The sequence below is a fragment of the Microtus ochrogaster genome, chromosome 2 (assembly GCF_000317375.1).
Source record: "Microtus ochrogaster isolate Prairie Vole_2 chromosome 2, MicOch1.0, whole genome shotgun sequence".
NCBI lineage: Eukaryota > Metazoa > Chordata > Mammalia > Rodentia > Cricetidae > Microtus > Microtus ochrogaster.
The window spans coordinates 36,291,139-36,305,262 of record NC_022010.1 but is presented as its reverse complement, the minus strand read 5'-3'; the positions used below and the strand labels follow the sequence as shown (position 1 = coordinate 36,305,262).

The window sequence follows — 14,124 nt, the reverse complement described above, 5'->3', positions numbered from 1 at the left end:
GCATTTATTCTTAATCAAATAGCATGAAGTCTTTTAAAAATTAATGGCCACAGAAGCAAAAGTTGAAATGTTTACGTGTTAAGCAGCATTGTTTGTAGGTCAAATTGTTAATAAGAACTGGGGAAGGATTTGATCCAGCTTGGAACTGTCACACCAGCCTGCTGAGAATAATTCTGCTTTATGCTTGTACTCTTGGCTCACTATTGCCCAGGCTCTGAAGAAACCTCTAATTATCTTGGGATGAACTGACTAACACTGGCTCCAAACCTTTCACTAAAATGCGTGGCCTCTCTCGCTTCACTGTACAGATTATGAATCATTGTTTCCATAATGAATGAAAATGAACATGAGTTGAGGAATACTTTGGAAGTGCGGCCCAGTAAGTAGATGAAACGTACTTGGATTACTGATAGGTTTTTACTTCAGCGGTGACCATATTGTTCAAGTTCTTAAACAAAGCTCTTATTAACCCTAGAAAACGCAGTCTATTTTAGAGCGACCAACTCTTAATACATCCTCTACTCCTTATGAGCCAAATCATATCTGAAAACTCATCAGAACATTGTTTTTTGGGCAATACACCTACATGATCTCTGGCTTTATAGCTTCAATGCACACAAACAACTTTTCTTCTATACTTCTCACAGGTCTAGAATGGTTTTACAGTGGCTTGGGCAGTTTAGGGGGTCACTGGAAGTGAGACCAGTATTTATCCATAGTGCATGAACTGGTTTTTGGAACCCATTCCCTTGGGAGGGTTACCTTCCTCAGTTAAGATACGGGGAGGAAGTCCTTGCTCCTGCCTCAAGTGATGTGACAGACCTTGTTGGCTCCCCATGGGAGGCCTCATCCTCTCTGAGGAGTGGATGGTGTTGGGGTGGGGGAGATGGTGGGAGGAGCAGGGGGAGGGAAGAGAGAGAGAACTGGGACTGATATGAAAAATAACAAAAACTTATTAGCTAAATTTTTAAAAAAGATGATGTAAAAGTGTCAGAATTTTCTGTGTTTTTCTACTCTAGTGTAGAAGGCTTTTAATCAAAAGAACAACAAAAAATCCTCTTATTTGGTAATTTATGAATGATTTCTTTCTAGAATAAAAAGTTATGAAAACTTATGGGTGGCCCAGGGAGTCATGGCAACCATTTGACAGTGTTCATGAATCTGTTTGTTTTTTTTTTTTTCCATGATGCTCTCAGTCCTGTCTGATTCCAAGCTCCACACTCTGAAGAGGAAGCAGAAACTTAAAAGCCATCTTGTGCTTTTATTGAGGCCTCGGCAAACCAAAGCAAAGTCAAGTTTTTGTCAGATCGTAACCACAGAGGAAAGCAAGGAGCAAAGGACAAGGACCTGCACTGGAAGAGCAGCTCAGACTCCCGAGTCCTTACATGCCATGGCTTTCCCTCACATTTCACTTGAAACCCGTGCACTTCCGTCCAATTATCCTTTACTGCTTCATGCTAACCTATGCTTTGCTTCTTGTAATTAAGAGACTCTAACCAAACATAGGAACCACACGGATAATTACCTGGTTCTTTCTCATAGACAACACGGTCATTCGGAGAATAGATCTGGGGTGGTAATGCATCTTTTGGCGAGCCTACGATAGGAAATGCAAAAGGGGGATGTTAAATCATTCAGACTTATGCAAACCTCTGCATCCAACTTGTTCAACTTCCTGGCATAGTTTGTCAATTCTTGAGAACGTCTATGGCCTAATATATACCAAATTCCTGGACGTCACTCTTTGAAAATGAAATGTGATGTAATAGGAAATATGTATTCATCGCTATTACTTATCCCTAGCACAGAATTCCTGAGAGCCCTTTAATTTCCTGAGTGCTGTGGGTGGAGTGAGCATCTTTCATTGTAGACCTCTGATAGTTACATTTAGTCCTCAGTTCCTGAACCAAGAGCTTTTGAGTCCCTCAGATTCTTTGAAGGCAAAGCCCTCAATCTGTGTGGTCTGTGCAAACTCCAGGTATTTAGTATCAAAATGAATTAAAATGTAGGAAACGCAGATGGTGTCTCAGAGAACTGGAGAATTGCTTGGTGTGGAAAATTCGCATATTTAGTGACAGAAGTGTTGTGAGCACAGAAAAACAGTTTTTTCTTTGCAAAAATACAAATGAAATATATGGAACCCCCTCCATTTTTTAGGGGGTGGGTAGATTGTTTTAGCAGTGTTCTCAATTTCTAGTGCTCATGTGGCATAGACCTCTCTTGCCATATTAGAAATAACACTTTCATGTCTTATTTCTTCTCTTTCTTCATCCTCTTTTAATTTCCAAGTTACTTTTTCCACATATATTCCACACATGGAACTATGTGCTTTCAATTTGTAAACCTTGCTTATTATTTAAGCTTATTGTCCAAGTATTTCTCCCTCAGATACTCAGAATGTTTAGTATGAACTATTTCTAATACTATTTATAATAGTAAATGAATATTTAGCTACATGGAAAATTTAAGGACACTTTTACATGTCTGACTGATTAATATTGGATTACTAGCCAAACGTCCATGAATGGAAATGCTGCTGTTTGTATGGTCTACTTGAAAGAGTTTTGCAGTGTGGTGTTCTTTGAAAATTTGTTTATTTTCATTTTATGAATATGGATGTTTGGCCTACATGTATGCCTATGTATCACATTCGTGTCTGGTGCACATGAAGGACAGAAGAGAATCTCAGGTTGCTTGAGTTCTCTGGAAGAAAAGTCAGTGCTTTTAACCTCTGAAGCATCTCTCTAACCCAGTTATGGTATTTAATAGTGCATGTTTAAAGACTGACCAGGTTCTCACACAGATTTCTCTATATAGTAATCATATATACACAAGTATATTTTACTTTGAAAAGCATATTTTCTCTAACTCTAATTATGGTAAATATAATTTACCCCCAGTTTCATGAATAGGAATAAATTATATAAAAACAAGCTAAGTACAATATACTAAAGCATCCTTTAGTGAAGTTAATAAATGCCCAATGTGTCACAGTTTTGAAAAGTAAACTTGTGTCATTTGTAGGTTATTTAAGAATGACTTCTGATGGAAGAAGGTCATTTGTCTATGTATTACTTTCATTGGTTAATAAAGAAACTGCCTTGGCCTTTGATAGGACAGCAGCTTAGATAGGCAGAGTAGAAAGAACAGAATGCTGGGAGAAAGAAGCAGATTCAGGCAGACGCTATAGCTCTCCTCTCCCAGATGGATGCAGGTTAAGATCCTTCCTGGTAAGCCACCACCCTGTGGTGCTACACAGATTATTCGAAATGGGTTAATCAAGATGTGAGAGTTAGCCAGTAAGAGGCTAGAGCTAGTGGGCCAAGCAGTTTTAAAAGAATACAATTTGTGTGTTGTTATTTCAGGGCATAGGCTAGCCAGGCGTGTGGGAGCCGGGCGGCAACGCAGCCCACCGTTCCTATTTCTGCAGACTTCTACAGCTTAGCTGTGTCTGTCAATTACTTTACACCTAAATCTGTTACCAAAAACACCTGTTCTCACTTTCCACACACAGATAAAACTACGCGCATATAGGCACATAAATTATAAACAACATCTGAGATCAACATTATGTGATATAATTCATCTGGTTTCTAAAGCACACTCAGATTCTAAATTCAGCCTTCTTTTTTCCTTGTGAGTTCATTCCCAACCTAGCATCATTCCAAAAGTAATTGAAGAAATGCCATCACAGAATTGGTGGATTTAGATTTTACTGGTGTTGCGTTAAAAACTTGCACTATTAACTTTTTTCCCTTTTATTGTGGTAGTTTGTGTTGGATCCAATAGCAGATTCACTCAAGGAAACAGTCTCTAACAGAGACTTGGAATTGAAAATCTTTCCACTAACTCATGCAGCACCTTTAGGCAGTGTCCCCATCTAGTAAAAGCTGGGGTATGAAGAAAGATAACTCAAGTATACCTAAACCTGTTACACACGGTCTCCATCCCAAGCCATTCTCCCTCTGTCTTGTTATGCAGCTGACTCCTAGGCCTTGGTCAAAAACACATGACTAACAAAAGCTACTATAGACCATAAGCACCCATCTATCCAGCTGTGTTCTTGTTCCCTGACACCCTGGCATGCTTGTTGCTCATTCACATATGCAGTAAGTCAACCAACAGGTACTGATTGCTTACTTTGTACATGGGCCTGCTTACAGGCTATGGGGTTAGGGCAGCAAATAAATTCTGTATCTTTTTTTTTCTAGTAGAGTTTGCGTGATTGTGTATAATAACCCATTAAGAGCCTAAACAAAATCTTAGCCCTTCCGCAATACACTTGTGAATGATAAGTCATGCTTACCTACCACCTTCACACTCATAGTCCTGGTGAGGTGAAAGAGGCGTCCGTTTTCCAGATATGTGACCACACATGTATAATTGCCGTTATTTGAAACCAAGGGGATGAAAAAGGTCAAGTTCATACCCTCAGGTAGTACATTATGAAAATCCACGATTTCAGTACAACCCTAGAATAAGAAAAGCAGTTTGCTGTTTAGATACATGTACACACATAACACACGTATAAAGTGGCTTTTACACCTCATTTTACATAGAACATCCAAATACCTATGGTATAATTTTCATAAAAATATTTAGTCAAGTATCTGGACAATGTTATTTACAATAAAAAGTATATGGATTAAGTACAACTTTAAGTTTTTGTGCATAAGAGAAATTAAACTTCTAATTCAAGATAAGACATCAAAATCGAGATTTCTGTCTCAGGTTCAGTTTTCAAACTCTTGGAATCCCTTTTTGATCGTGAAGCAAGATTCATGTTTTGCAATGAAAACTAAGAAAATACGGACGGCTGCAAGCCCTGCTTTACGACAGTCACACACCATTTCCTGTCCCTCCTCACTGACTCTGTCTATCCAGGAATTGCATCACTTTGGTAAACCTGAGTTTCGGCATTCTTGACTATTCTATTTCATTGAATTTCTCTGTTAGTCATTTTCAAACAACATTTTGTGTTCTCTTAACTTGATTTCATTTTTCTCAAAAGAGTATTCACTACAAACCACTTTTATTCTACCACCCCAAAATGTATAGGCTCAAGAAGTTATTTCTGCTTCTAGCTCATATTTTGATACAAATCAGCTGCTATTTAAAATATAAAACTTCAGCATCTCTTGCAAAATAAAAACCATAGTCCTGTTTATGTCTTAGTCTCTGGTTGTGTGGTTTTATTTATAAAAAGTCAATGCATCACATATGACAAAAATGTACTTTAAATATTTACTTTCAAATTTGGTTTTTCATTTAAAACTTAATTTGTGAATGACAAAATAATACATTATCTTTAAGGACTTGAGATCTTTAAGTTCCTGGATATCTGTTACTGACTTGTATTGTATTTTACACATTTAACATTGAAGTTCTGGATGCTTAAGTGTTTTTTTTTTCTCTCTTTTTACTTCAATTCCTGGCTTGTGGATTTTGAAAGATGACAGTTATCCTCAGAAATGCATTTTGCAAGACTTTGTCAGAGGAAATATAGTTGCGCATCATGGAAATTAAGAGGAACTGATACTGGCTCAGGTAAGACACTTTCTCAATCCATTTCTTCTGTTGGGTAAGCAGCCCTTCCAGATGCTTGTCACAATAGGACCCCGAGGTTACCCCAAAGTAGGAAGTCATAAAGGTTGACAGCTTATAACGAATTCATGTCAGACATGGTTTGGGCTGATTTGATTATGTCTCTAGAACTCTATTTGACAGGACAGCACATTTCATTTGAACAGCCACAAGATAGCGTTCCTTCATTTGTTGACTTAGCTGTTCTTAAATCCCTGTGAAGCAGGCAGATCAGGCTGAACGTGTCCCAGTTTTGCTGATAGGAAAAGAAATGAGGTAGATAAAGAGTCATCCTAGGCAGCATAGCACAGAGCTGAGACTCGCTTGCAGGTGCTAGAATAAAGGTCTCTCACTGGATTCTGAACTAAGAGTCAAAAATTGTTATTCAAAAGCCAGGGTTATAAAATTACAGCAGGGCATGTGTATAAGATGTTATATTATCTCCCATGTCCCAAACTTACAAAGTCTGTAATCTTCTGACCTCATTTTATGAATGAGGAAACAAAGATGTGTAGAAATTAACTATTGATTTCTTACAACTTGGTAGTGCTAGGACTGGGATTGGAATTGGATATATTTGTTTCTATTGTGAATAAAAGTACATTTGTCTCAAAGCTTCTACTTTCAATTCCACATGACACTCTGCTATCATCCTATGCTGCGGCCCTCCAACTGTGCCATATCCCTGCAACTGTGCTATATCCCTGCAACTGTGCTATATCCCTGCAACTGTGCCATATCCCTGCGACTGTGCCATATCCCTGCATCTATGCCATATGCTGCATCTACATCATACCCCTGCCTCTATGCCATACTCATGTATCTGTGTCACACTCAAGGCCAACACCAGTGCTAAGGGTATGAAAAGACTATTCTCTACAGTTAGGGCTAAACTGCAAAATATACTTCTCTGCATAAAGCGGTAGATATCTTTACTGAATTTTTGGACAGTTTCAAAGCTGTTAGTCCAATAGCATTTTATGAAGGAAAAGGAGGGAAATGCTTACATCTTAAATATGTATATTGTAGTATAGAAAATGAGCACGTCGTTATATTACAAATGCACATTAATCTCAGTCTGCAGTTTAGTTAGATCTTTTTAAATACAAATAGCTCCACCTCTAGACTCTTTAGTATGTGTCTTAAAGACATTATTTTTTATAGATAATAAACTATTCCTGAAAACAATCATTATTATAGCTTCAGAGACATTTGCTTAGAATTCAGAAGAACAGTGGCATGAACAAAGATTTGGTTACTCAAAGAACATAAAACAAGTTTTCAAAATCAAGAAACTAGTTAGCACTGAGTCAATTTCTTCAATGGAGCAAAAACACTTGTATGACTAGCAAATGGCCCTTTGATCTGGCCCATTAGTTCCTCATTCTGAATTCAAAAGAGAGAAGTTAAACACAAGACCAACTGGTCAACCACGCAGTGGTTGCTATGACAACCAACCACACCACGTAAGTGGGCAACAGCACATGAAATGATTTTGGGGATCCTGGAAAGGAAATAAATGTGTGAGGAGATAAAGGTTGTGGGTAGAATGATGTCACAATAAAGTAAGGAGTAGCTTCCATTAGAGAAGTCTATTACAAAACAGGAACTGTGTGAAAACATGACTGGAAAAGATACAATTTTCTAAAATATATTTATAGGTGTTCAGCCTAGTGGAAGACTGTCATAAATGAAAAGGAATTCATACTGGGGTCAAGAAGTGTATAATGAGAATCAAACAGTGAGCCTACAGGAAAAAGAAATCTTACTAGAGAAAGATTTGTGCTGGATCTAAAAACGAGATGGAAAATATTGAGAGCTAGTGGGGGAAGTGAAAGAACCCTCTGGGCACAGGAAAGAGTAAAGAACTTCCCTTCATTCTTGGAGTACTTTTTCTCCTAGATACTACTTGCATTGCTTTATTATAATGTCAGTTTCCCTACATTGCTTACCCTCCTCTGGAAAACTAACTCCTATTGGGTCAGTGAAGGGTAGATAAGCACTGTGTCTACAGGGCCTGTGATTGGATCAATATTTGTCATATTGAGTATAAAACATTTGTGTTACATGATTGAAATATGTACGAAAGCAGCACAGATACATGTCACAGAATTGAGAGCTCAGAGAGTATGTGTCGTATTAAATATACAGACCATTGACCATTACATGTGGAGTAGGTTTTAGGGGATACTTGGGGTAAATGAAAATAAAAATATAAAGAGTTTAAGATGTACTGTCTGAAAAGTTAGGGGTAGCTATGGATGCTCTGAGTCTATGAAAATCTTGGCATAAACTATGCTTCACGTTGTTGAGTTCTGTGGAGTTTCATAAGTCAGACATTTCCAATAAAGAGAACTCAGTCTTTCAGTGTTTATAAATATTTACAAGGTCCCTTCTATGTGCCAGGCAATGTTAAGAGCTAGACACATAATAATAAAGAATGAGATGGCATACATTTTCATGAAGTTTTACAACGCAGTCTAAATCCATTATTCAATCAATTCTTAAGTGCAATGAAGATTGGCTCAGATTCTTGCTGTATGCTGGATATTCAAGAGAGGGCAAAGAGAAAGAACTCCCACACTTAGCACAGAACAAAAAAATACAATCATAAAAGGTACAAAGATGAGCTATGAGTTAGGTTCCCCCAGTGTACACAGTGGATGATTCATTTGACCGGATTTAGACTCAAGGTTTCAAAACATCCATTTAATTTGGTTTTCAGTTTAAACAATGAATTTCATGTTTTCAGGAGCCCTAAAACTATATGCCAAATGCTGTATTTGTGTACATCCACAGAATTCTAAGTGTCCAGCTCTCAAAGAAAACATAAACACACTGACTTCATGCCAAAGGTTAAAAATCCCTCTCTACAGATTGTTGGCAAAAGTGGGAGATGAAGAACCATTCTAACTAGTTGAAACAGTAACTTGCAGTAACTCAAAATCTATCACACAGAGATTGGATTAACTTCTGAATAGCATGTGCCGTGACAAGAGTCTAAGCCTGGTAATTTTTCACAAATATTCTTTCCTAAGGCAATGTCTTCTACTCTTTATGGCTATGCTAAATCACAAACAACCTGGGGAGGAGAGGGTTCATTTCAGCTCACAATTCTCAGGTCACTCTCCATTGCTGAGTGCAGTCGGGTAGGACCCTGAAGGGAGCAGCGGACGCAGAGGCCATGGAGCGATGCTGCTGACTGGCTTGCTCAGTCTGCTTTCTTACACACCTTAGGACTACCATCCCTGAGGTGGTACGACTCATCAAACATCAATCAGGAAAAGGCCCTACAGTCTGGCCTATAGACCAATCTTAGGTATTTTCTTAGTTGACAGATTAACAAAAAAATCTGGCCTGTGCCAAGTTCATATAAAAACTCAACAGCACAGGGTTCTTTATCAGAAACAAAAGACAATACTTTGAATATTTTCGGAGAAACATCCATAACAGTATCTAGCCAATTGTGATTAATTTTATTTTAGGTCTGGGAGGAATTCAGGGAAGGGAATATATTGTATGAATTTTTTATTTAAAAAATATTAAAGTAGAGGTACTGTGCCAAACTTAATCACAATGGACATGAAGACATTCAGTTTCTATAAACTTCAATCTGGACTAACATCCATCCTGCTACATGGCAGGAGAGGATCTTCACAGTTACTGTAACACAGTTACAAAACACCCAATTAAACAGTTTCCTCATGGGTTTCTCCCATCTCATGGAGAAGGGAAAATTGACCTCCTTTTCACAAGTCTCTATAAAGTGAAATTTGAAATAGACAACCAAAACAATAAAAAGGAGGAATTAATTCAACAACATGAAATGCATGGTGGCATGAAAAACAAGTTTTACAATTAAAAATAATAATAATAATAAATGGCAGTAAGAAAAATCACACTCTGAATTTACTATATGCTTTGGGGTAGCGATGTGACTAAACCAACATTCTTTTTTTTCAAATGTCATATTTTTTAAATTTACTTATTATGTATATAGTGTTCTGGGCATCAGATCTCAATATAGATGGGTATGAGACATCATGTGGTTGCTGGGAATTGAACTCAGCACCTCCAGAACAGCAGTCAGTTCTCTTAACCTCTGAGCCATGTCTATAGCCCCTAAACCAACATTCTTAAATACATTCTGCATTCCAGAAGTTCTTTGGCTAGCCAGATATTTGGAATTCAGTAAATCATTTATAAAGCATAGTATACTTTTCAGATGAGTTAGCAAATCTGCCTCAATTGACAGTCACTTACTGAACAATTCATGCCAGGATTGCAGAAGTCCTGAATTAGGGAGACCCTACAGTGAAGAAGATAGGATGACGGAGGAAGAAATGACATGAATGGCATGCTCAGTCTTGTTCCCCTTTCTCCACACTTCTGGAATGGAAACCACGTGGTTTTTTCCTCCTCTAACCTCAGTCCACTGGGATCCTTTCCAGCCCCCACTACCCACAGTTTGCTCTATATCCCATCATCTAGTTCACAAACCAGTATATGTTCACGTATTATCTTTCCCTTTATAGTGCCCTGATATCTAAAAGTAGGGACTGGACTCCCCTCTCTGCATCAGTCTTAGGCAGGAAAAGCTTTAGAAACCCGAAGAAATGGCCTGCACTCCCAGGATGTCCATTTGCAGCTGGACTGTTGAATAAATTCAAAATTTAAAGCTAAAGTACATCCTCTTGACACCTGCAGTTGAAGCTTGGCTTCTAGCCCAGTGGTATTTGATAAATTTCCCAACAGCATCTCACCTAGATTTTTGTTACGGTTTTTATATAAAAAATATCCCACAAAAACTCATGTGGTAAAACTTGGTTGCCAGGTGATGGTCTGGGGACAGGTGATTGTTGGCTCACAAGATTTCAAACTTCATCAATACACCTACCCATTAGCGAATTCCTCAGAGCTGGCTGAGGTTGAGGGAAGTAAGTCACTGGGAACTTGCATTTTAAGACTATCTTTTCCCCTGGCCCCTTCCTGTCTGTCCCTCTACTATCTATGTGGCATGTTAGACAGCCACCTTCTGTCCTGACTTTTAGCCATGTTGATTTTGCCTTGCCATGCACAATAGAGCAATAGAGTCGGTGAATGAGTTCAAATCATTGACACTATGAGCCATTAAAACCTATAAGTTGCCTAGTTGAGGAATTTTGTCCCAGCCTCAGAATCATTGACTTATGTAGTTATTGACTACAAAACATGGGAAATAGGACACTGTGTTTTCCAAGGGCATTGGGAGAATAAAGTACACTAGGCCATTTGGAACACATCCTGTACCCTATTCACGGCGCTGTCTACCTTTTAGAGTTCTGAAGATGACTGACAGTGGTAATAAAGTACTTAGCTTACGGACGGCATTATTAAAGTAGAAGTCACTCATTTCCTCTTCCTCCTTTGAGCTGAACATTCTTCAACTTGCAGGTGGTAGGAGGAAGGCAAGTTAATGAAATGGATTATAATTATGTAACTTTTATTTCTATTACTACAGAGGACCATTTTCCTAAAAAGAAGTGCTGTATATAACAGAGGATGACTGCAGAAGGTAGAAAACTGACATATCGGGACTGTCATCAAAACAAATTGGAGAAAGCACCCACCCAAAACCTCAGTCCTGACCCCATGGTGGCAGAATGCTTGAGCTCAAAGGTACCAGTCAATTAGACAAAGGCAGAGGAATGAGAAACAAAAAGAAAAAGAAAACAAGGCAACCCACGTTAGCAGTTTCGTCATATCCAGAAGATAGAAGGAGTGGCTGTGTTCTCATTGGCTCTTCTCCCTTAAAGCAGGTAATTGCACTGTATGTGTGTATGTGTGTATGTGTGTGTGTGTGTGTGTGCATGCTTGCACATGTGTGTATATTTGTGTACTTGCATATATGTGGGTATATATGTGTATGTGTGTTCATGTGTGTATATGTATGTGTGTTAATATGTATCTATATTGTGTATATATATATATATATGTGTGTGTATACACAGGCTTATACATGTGTGAGTGTGCACTTGTCTGTGCACCACTCTCTCATCACTTGTTCAAACAGGTTTGCTTTGAATGTACAGCCCACCATTTCACCTAGACCAGTAAATCTGTGAGACTGCAGAACCCGCCAGTCTTGATGTGGTTACAGATGTGCTCACCACAACTGACACTTTATGTGGGTTTGGGGGATCCAAATTCAAGTTCCCATGTTGTACAGCAAATGATTTACCCATTGAACCATCTATAAATTGTGAGGACTCTGCCTTGGCAATAGTTACATAGACGTGATTATTTTCTCAATCTCTTATCTAGATTTTATGTCTTCAATCATTGCACTGACTCTCTAGAGACAGACTTACCCACTTTTTCTCTCCCCTTCCTCCTTCCTTCCCTCCCTCCCGACTTCCCAACTCCATCTCTCTCTTTCTCCCTCCTCCTCTTTCAGTTTCTCTGTGTAACAGTCCTAGCTGTCCTGGAATTTGCTTTGTAGACCAGGCTGGCCTCAAACTCAGAGAGATCCACCTGCCTCTATCTCTCAGGTGCTGGGATTAAAGGCATGTGTGTCACCACCTCCCAGTGACTCTTCTCACTTTATTTCAATTACTGACTGCTTCAATTATCACAGAGATATATCCATTTCTCTATGTGCATTGTGACTGTTTAGTTTCAGACTCTTAAACAAGATACCAACCGCTCTCTGCTTGTCTGTCTACCTGCTACCCTGATGGCTTAGACATCTCTGGATTTATGTGATATTTATTAAGTCCATAACTTACTCCAGACCTCCATTTCTCATATATTGGTTATTAGCATCACCATTCATGGAGACAGGAAATTCAAAAATTGGAATATTTTGATATGAAATATGTAAGAGTCAACTGCTCTCACAGGACATCAAAGTTTCTTAAGAAAACCAGAACATCTTCTCTCTACTACATTGTGGGACTTAGCATTACACTTTTTCTAAAAAATGGGATGTATTCAATGTTGTTTTACATGAGTGAGTGTTTGCCTGCATGTGTACATATGTACCACATGCGTACATGGTACTCATGTTGAATTGTGTGTTCCTATTGAGATTGCGCGGAGCTGGGCCTACATCTCATTTATCATGCTGAACCCCACTCTGTGCCTATGAGGAAGCTGTTTATCCTTAGCCAGTGTATTTGTACGTGAATAGAAGAGTCCAGCAGTGAGTGCAGTAGAAAATCACCTTAAAAGGACATTGCATAGGTCATGGTCTACAGGTGTGACCCAGGGAGCAACCCATGAGAGGAGTGGAATCTGTCTTGTTCTGAGAGAGAATCCTAGGCAGAGGCCATGCATGGGGAAAATGAGAAGAAGGATAGAATGTGTATAGGAACACATAGAATTGAGAAGAAGTCATGTTGGTAGACAAGGAAGCTTCCCACAGTGAGGTTTAGGTGTTTTGGAGTAAATCTATTAATATCACCTCACTAATAAATACTAATACTAATACTGACACCTGTAAATACTTCTGTGTGCATCTCTAAATTAAATCCCATCGACAGTAGAATTAAGGCCCCATTGTTCCACTTAAAAGTAATGATTTATTGCTATTATCTGTGTTCCACGCTTAGAATGTTCCGGTTTTCTATTGTGCTTTGTAATATATGTGAAACAGTGCTCAACTGTGGTCCATACATTGCAGTTGGTTATCGTATCTTCAACCTTTCTGTCTCTCCTGCCCACTTCCTTCCCTTCCTTCTCACCTCCCCTCCCTTATTCTCTCTTGTCTCCCAAACTCAATCCCTCCATATCTTTTTTCTTTCATACTTATTTTAGCATACAGCAAAATAGATTGCAGAAACCAGTATAATCGTGTGAATTAACTATTGAGTTATTACAACGTATATTATCTTTGTAAACACCAGCAAGACCAGGAATATAATACTGAGAATCACCATTGCAGGCCTTCCACACAGCCCTGGTCAATCAAATCTCCTTCACTATTTTCTCATCTGAGTAGATCCCATTTAAACTCTCTGAAAGAGTCTCATTGCAGGTATAATTTTACCATGTATGTGTAGGTCCATTATTCGATATGTGGGTTCATTCTCTTTCTAAAAAAATCATTTCATGTTTCCCTAATTTGGTACTTTTCACTTTTATATCAGGAGAACCATGCATATGTGGTTTGCACTTTGCTAGTTTTAGACCCATGATGTAGTAGCTCCAGGACTTCCTGTGCTCTCTGTGACTCTGGTATGTCAAGCCATGGCATGATATTAGTTTCAGAAAGAGAATAATTCTTATTTCTCTTTGTTTCCTAGTTTTCGAGATCACACACTGACTTCCTATATAACTAGTTAAGTTTCAAAATTCTCATTACATACTCTGGTGAATTGAAACCACTGAATGTTTTACCATTAGGAAATTTCAGGTTGTCCATTTCTGGCCAACAAAGGCATGAGAAAAGGCATTAAAAATTAATCATAACCAGCAGAATACAAGAGATAGAAGAAAGAATCTCAGATTCTGAAGATAACATAGAGAAAATAAATGCACTGATCAAAGAAAACAGCAAGT

The 14,124-nt window shown here is 38.5% G+C and overlaps 1 protein-coding gene across 5 annotated transcripts in view; it reads right to left on the bottom strand.

Moving 5' to 3' along the window:
- Nucleotides 1–14,124, bottom strand: part of Il1rap (interleukin 1 receptor accessory protein) — a 148,935-nt gene that overhangs the window by 33,434 nt on the left and 101,377 nt on the right. For all 5 annotated transcript variants that reach the window (XR_003378064.1, XR_003378065.1, XM_013351694.2 and 2 more), the window contains exons 5-6: nucleotides 4,307–4,472; nucleotides 1,526–1,597 (exon numbers count right to left, since the gene is read on the bottom strand). Coding sequence is in view for 3 of the 5 variants with exons in the window: in XM_013351694.2 (XP_013207148.1) it covers nucleotides 1,526–1,597; nucleotides 4,307–4,472 (238 nt within the window). In the remaining 2 variants the exon portion in view is untranslated. The remainder of the gene's footprint in view (nucleotides 1–1,525; nucleotides 1,598–4,306; nucleotides 4,473–14,124) is intronic.